Source organism: Fonticula alba (assembly GCF_000388065.1).
Source record: "Fonticula alba strain ATCC 38817 unplaced genomic scaffold supercont2.2, whole genome shotgun sequence".
Lineage (NCBI taxonomy): Eukaryota > Rotosphaerida > Fonticulaceae > Fonticula > Fonticula alba.
In genome coordinates, this window is record NW_009242972.1 from 1,820,942 (window position 1) to 1,826,290 (window position 5,349).

At 66.3% G+C, this 5,349-nt stretch overlaps 1 protein-coding gene across 1 annotated transcript in view; it reads left to right on the plus strand.

The window, feature by feature from the left end:
- The window catches only part of H696_01410 (hypothetical protein), a gene marked incomplete at both ends in the record, with an annotated part of 4,593 nt that extends 1,011 nt beyond the window's left edge, over positions 1 to 3,582 (plus strand). The window contains 9 exons of the mRNA XM_009495306.1: positions 285 to 1,066; positions 1,196 to 1,229; positions 1,392 to 1,619; positions 1,743 to 1,910; positions 2,049 to 2,164; positions 2,314 to 2,586; positions 2,735 to 2,899; positions 3,086 to 3,261; positions 3,455 to 3,582. Coding sequence (XP_009493581.1) covers positions 285 to 1,066; positions 1,196 to 1,229; positions 1,392 to 1,619; positions 1,743 to 1,910; positions 2,049 to 2,164; positions 2,314 to 2,586; positions 2,735 to 2,899; positions 3,086 to 3,261; positions 3,455 to 3,582 — 2,070 coding nt within the window. The remainder of the gene's footprint in view (positions 1 to 284; positions 1,067 to 1,195; positions 1,230 to 1,391; positions 1,620 to 1,742; positions 1,911 to 2,048; positions 2,165 to 2,313; positions 2,587 to 2,734; positions 2,900 to 3,085; positions 3,262 to 3,454) is intronic.
- Between the last annotated feature and the right edge of the window lie 1,767 nt (positions 3,583 to 5,349).

The following is a 5,349-nucleotide window of genomic DNA, read 5'->3' on the forward strand; positions in this document are numbered from 1 at the left end:
CCCCAGGTCCCGTTCGGGCGGGTGTACTTTCCCGGTGCCACTCCCCCCCCCCCCCCCCCCCCCCCCCTCCCCCCCCCCCCCCCCCCCCCCCCCCCCCCCCCCCCGCCCCGCCCCGCCCCGCTCCCCCCCCCCTCTCCCGGCCTGTGGCCTTGTCTGCCTGCCTGCCTGCCTCCTGACGCGATTTGGCCACGTTTCCCTGCTGCCGGCCGATGTTTGCCCTTGATGCCGGGTTCCTCTTCCGGGTCCCTGTCTGCCGCCGGCCCGCCCGCATCCCGACCCTCCAGCATATTTATGATGATCTGGCCCCCGGGCGCGTGTCGCGCTCTGGATCCTTGCGCATGAGCAGCAGCAATGCCGCAGCTGCGGCAGCCGCGGCCGCGGCCGCCGAGCGCGAGCACGAGCGCGAGGTGGCCCGGCAAGTCCGCCGGCGCCTGCGCGCCACCCAGCACCATCACCACCACCACCAGGGCCAGGAGTCCGATGGTGGAAGCAGCAGCAGCGATGGCGACAGCGATGGGGACTTCTCCTCGGACGATGGCATCTCCTCGTCGTCGGCCGGGCAGGTCCGGCTCCCGGGCGGCCTCTTTGGCACCGGGCACGGGTACAACCCGGGGGATCCGTATGCTCCGGGGCCCCTCAGCGGCCCGGTGCACAGCGTGCCGATGCCCGCCGACCGGCGCCCGGCCTCGGTGTCCTTCGACACTCCCTCCTCGAGCGTGGCCGATCCGCCGCTCACGTCGCTGGCCCGGGTGCCCTCCTCGGCCGGGGCCCGGTACCTCCGGCGTAGCGTCAGCCGGTCGAGCACCTCCCACTCGGCGGCCGCGGCGGCCGCCGTGGCCGCTACCCTGTCTCCGGGCGGGTACCATCCGCTCTTGCAGCAGGACCCCGACTATCATGATGGCTATCAGACCGCCGCATATGCCACCAACCATCATGACTCGGCCCCCGACCTGCACGAGCACATGAGCCGGACCTCCTCCCTGCGGCGGTCCCGCAGCGGCCCCAGCAGCGGCCCCGGCGGCATCACCACAATCAATGCCGAACTGCACAACACCATCGATCCCTAGTGCGTGTGGGGGGCCCTCCCTTTGCGCCTTCCGCCGGTGGGCTCCTCCCCGATGCCGTCTCTTCGGAGCCACTTACCCCTCCCTCGCCCGCACTGCTTGTGTTGTTACCCCCCCTCCCCCTTCCGCAGCTCGACCACCAGTGAGCCCAAGGGCGATCTTAATGTGCGTATATGCGTTTGTGCTCCATGGCCGCGTGCACATATGGCCGGCCGATCGCCCCGCCTGCGCTCTCTGTTCCACTCATGCTCCTCGTTCCACTTACGCCCTCTTGTTCCCACCGCTCTCTCTCTCTCTCTCTCTCTGCTTCTCCCCCGCCCCTCGCAGGATGTGGTCATCATGCCGCAGGAAGCCATCGGCAAGGTCCGCCTGTCGCAGCTGAACCATTTCATCTTCCAGTCGAACATCGGCTACTCGGACGATCCAAACTACCTGCCGCCATTTGACGATGCGCATGGGGCCGACATGGGTGTCACCACGATGGACGGTGTCGCACCGCCCAGCGGCAGCTGGATCCCCTTCCGCGACATCCCTACCACCTTCAAGGAGGACGCGGTGCGTGGTTTCCCTCCCTTTCCTTCCCCTTGCGCCCCCTCCCCCCCGCGTCTTGCCGCCCCACTGTCCGTGTAGCCAGCACACCGTCTGACCAGCTCCCTCTCCCCTCCCTCCAATGTGCAGCTGCCTGCCGACACGCGCTTCACCTTCTTCCAGCCACGCCATGGCGTCCTGCTGGCCGATGAGCTGGCCGGCCTGCGGTCGTCCATCCTCTACCAGGCCATTCGCGAGGGCACCTTCTGGCTGGATGTCTACCAGGCCACCTCGGCCGAGATGAGCACCATTGCCGAGGTGCGCGTGGCGCTTGGCGCGCCGTCTTGTGATGTGCTCCCTTCATCCCTTCCCTCCCCCTCCAGCCCTGTCGCCTGACCCCCCTTTGGTGCTCCCCGATCCCTTCGTCTGCTGTCTTCTGTGTGTGGCCGGTTGCAGATCTTCGGCATCCACCCCCTCACCATTGAGGATATCCATGTTGGCGAGAGCCGCGAGAAGGTGGAATTTTATGACGGCTACGCCTTCATCTCAATCAATGCCCTGGAGGGCCGCGGGTGCGCCGGTTCTTCCATGCCTCTTCCTGCTTGCCGCTCGCCCCCCCCCCCCGCCCCCACCACTTCCGTCACGGAACTTCTCATGTCTGATTCGCATGTTCCCATCCCCCTCCCCCCTCTCTCCCCCCTCGTGCGTGGCCTCGCCGCAGCATCGAGACCGACAGCGTGTATCTCGTCGTGTGCGAGCAGTATGTCATGTCCTTCCGGAAGTCGGCCACGGCTCTCCCTTCGTGGGTTGTGCTGGATCGGCTGTTCCGCATGTCGCAGCGCGTGCAGCTCACTTCCAGCTGGATTCTTTGGGCCATGCTGGACCACATTGTCGACGCGTACATCCCCGTCGTCAAGCAGCTGGAAGGTGTCTGCGAGGATATCGACCATCTGGTCATGTATCTGAAGGAAACCGAGCACAGCGATATGCTCTGGTGCGCGCGCGCGCGCGGGGGCGCCATTCGCCGGGTTCCCTTTTGCCGGTCTCCGCTGTTTGACTTTTACTGATGTCCTGTATTGCTGTTTCCCTCTCGTCGCCACCTCGTCCTTCCTCCGGCTGTGTGTGTGTGTGGTGCTACATAGGCGTATTTCAAACTCCTTCAAATCTGTCGGCCAGTTCCGGCGCCTGCTCAGCTCCAAGACTGAGCTCTTCAAGGTCCTCCTGTCGGCCGGCCGGCGCGGTGGCACCGCTCTGCGCTTCACCCTGGCTCACGATACCACGCTCTATATCATGGATATTCACGATCAGTGCGTGGTTATGGCCACACAGGGCGTGGTTCCTTTCCTGCCCCCCCCCCTCCCCCCCTGCTCCCTCTATCTGTCTTTGCCACATGACGCTGCCTTTCGCGCGATGCCTTGCTTCCCCTGCTTGTCTTGCTCCCCCTCGCCGCTCTTCTCCACGCTCTGACTCTCGACGCTCACCCCCGCCCGCAGTGTCATCAGCATGTCCCAGATGCTTTCTCAGTTCTCCACCGGCCTGAAGCGGTCGCGTGAAACCTACGTGTCCAAGATCGATGTCGAGCTTGCCCTGGCCTCCAACCAGATGAACCGCATCGTCAAGACCCTGACCGGTGTCACGGCTATCGTGCTGCCGCTGTCGTTGTGGTCCGGTGCGTTCTGCCTCCCCTCCCTCCCTCCCTCCCTCGCACACGCTCGCCGCTCACCTTCTTGCTGCCACACTGTTCTTACCTGTCTGCTTCCGTTTTCTCCGTCTTCCGTTGGTTGGCTGCTCTCTGTGCGCGTGCCTGCTCTCTCCCTCTCTCTCTCTCTCTCTCTCTCTCCCTCCCTCCCCCGACGTTCCAGGTATCTGGGGTATGAACGTCCCGGTCCCCGGCGAGGAGAACGACAACGCCTTCATGATTATGATGATTTCCATGGGCCTGACTGCGTTGCTGATGACGGTCATCGGCCTGAAGTTCAACTGGTTCTGAGTAAGAGGCCCGGCCGCGCAGTGGAATGTGCGCGTGTCATGTCGGGGATCTTTCGAGGCCCACTTGCAGCAGCAGCGGCAGCAGCAGCAGCAGCATCTCTCTCCCTCCCCTCTTTCTCCTGGTCTGAGGGACGGACGAGGGGCCAGCCTTGTTTTACCTGTGTATGTGTGCGCGCATGTGCATGTGCATGTGCATGTGTGTGTGCGTGTGTGCAAGCAGGCGGACCGGTATATCAGGCCCATACACTATGCACACAGCACACACACACATACGCACGCACGCACGCACGCACGCACGCACGCACGCACACCGAGGCACGCGCATGTGTGTATATGGCCATCGCACATATATGCACGACGCCGTATCTTGCAACCAACCAAATAGAAGTGATCTTTTTACCTGCCGCTCTTTGCTGCTTCTGGAAGGCGGGGCGCGAGGAAAGGGGGCCCCGCGATAACCGTGCGTGGGGCGGGGCGGGGCGCAAGGACGCGCGACGCACGCGCGCGCGCGCGCGCACTTGCGCGCACTTTCACACCGTCTGCGGCCGCGGGTCGGGCCATACTCGCGCACACACGAGCACAAGAACGAATGAGATCGGTCGCGCCCGATAGTCGCGTGACCACATCACATGGAGCTAGTTTTGTGTGTTCCCCGCCCCACCTAATCCTGGACCGTATTTTCCCCAGGTCCCGTTCGGGCGGGTGTACTTTCCCGGTGCCACTCCCCCCCCCCCCCCCTCCCGCCCCCGTTTCAGGATTTCTCCCCCTCGCCGGCTGCCGGGCGCGCCGGGTCGCGGGTCCTTGTCATGGTGTGTGGCGCCGCCCGGGGCCGCGGGAGGAACCCAGGGCGCGAAGGGCGCAGGGCCGATCGGTGTGCGGCGTGCGCGCGTGTCCCTCCGCCGGCCAGCCGGCTGCGTCTTCTCGGGGCCGGGGCCCAGGGGTTGGCCGGGGGCGGTGAGGGGCTCCTTTTGCACGACGCCCGGCCCGATCGGCGCGCGCTGACTCCCACGGAGGCAGGCTGACACGTAACTGATGGTGTGTGGGTCCGGGGCGGGGGCGGGGGCGGGGGGGGTGAGGTGCTCGGGTCCGGCCCCCCTCTCCCGACGCGCAGGCCCTTGCTATGTGCGTTTGCGCTTGGGGGGGGGGGGGGGGGGAGGGGGACGTTCTCTGTCCTTTTTGCGCGTCCACCCGCGCGCTCCAAGCGCCCATGGGGGGGGGGGGCGGAGGCTCGGAACTGGTGCACCTCCTGCTCGGTGTGCGACCCCCAGTTCCGGGCGGACCTGCTCCAGCGCGGGTGTCCTGACACATTTCGGCCCTCCCCCCGTGCGGGGCCCTCGTCTGGGACGGTCAGTGGATTCCCCGTCGGCCTGTCTCGCCTCCCGGGACGCGGGGTGCGTGCACCCGATACCCGGCGGGAAACTGGGCATATTCCGCGCGCGCCCCCGCCCCTGCCCCTTACTCCTGCTCTTTCTCTCGGTGCTTGGGAGGGCGAGGGGCAAAGAAGGGCGTCGTCCAACGGGCCCCAGGGGCCTCAAAAGCATGGGCCAGCCATCTTCCCTGTTAAGAAAGGCGCCGGCAGCCGCGGCATCCCCCCCGGAGGGGATGCGCCGACTGGTTTTTTTTTGTCCCCGCTTCGCTGCCGGGGCACACGCAGGCCGGCGGCGCAGGCCCGGCCCGGGTACATTCCTCTGGCGAGATCGCCGCGCAGGGAGATTGCACGGGCCAGCCCCACCCTCGATCACCCCCCACGAGTGGCATTAGCTAACAC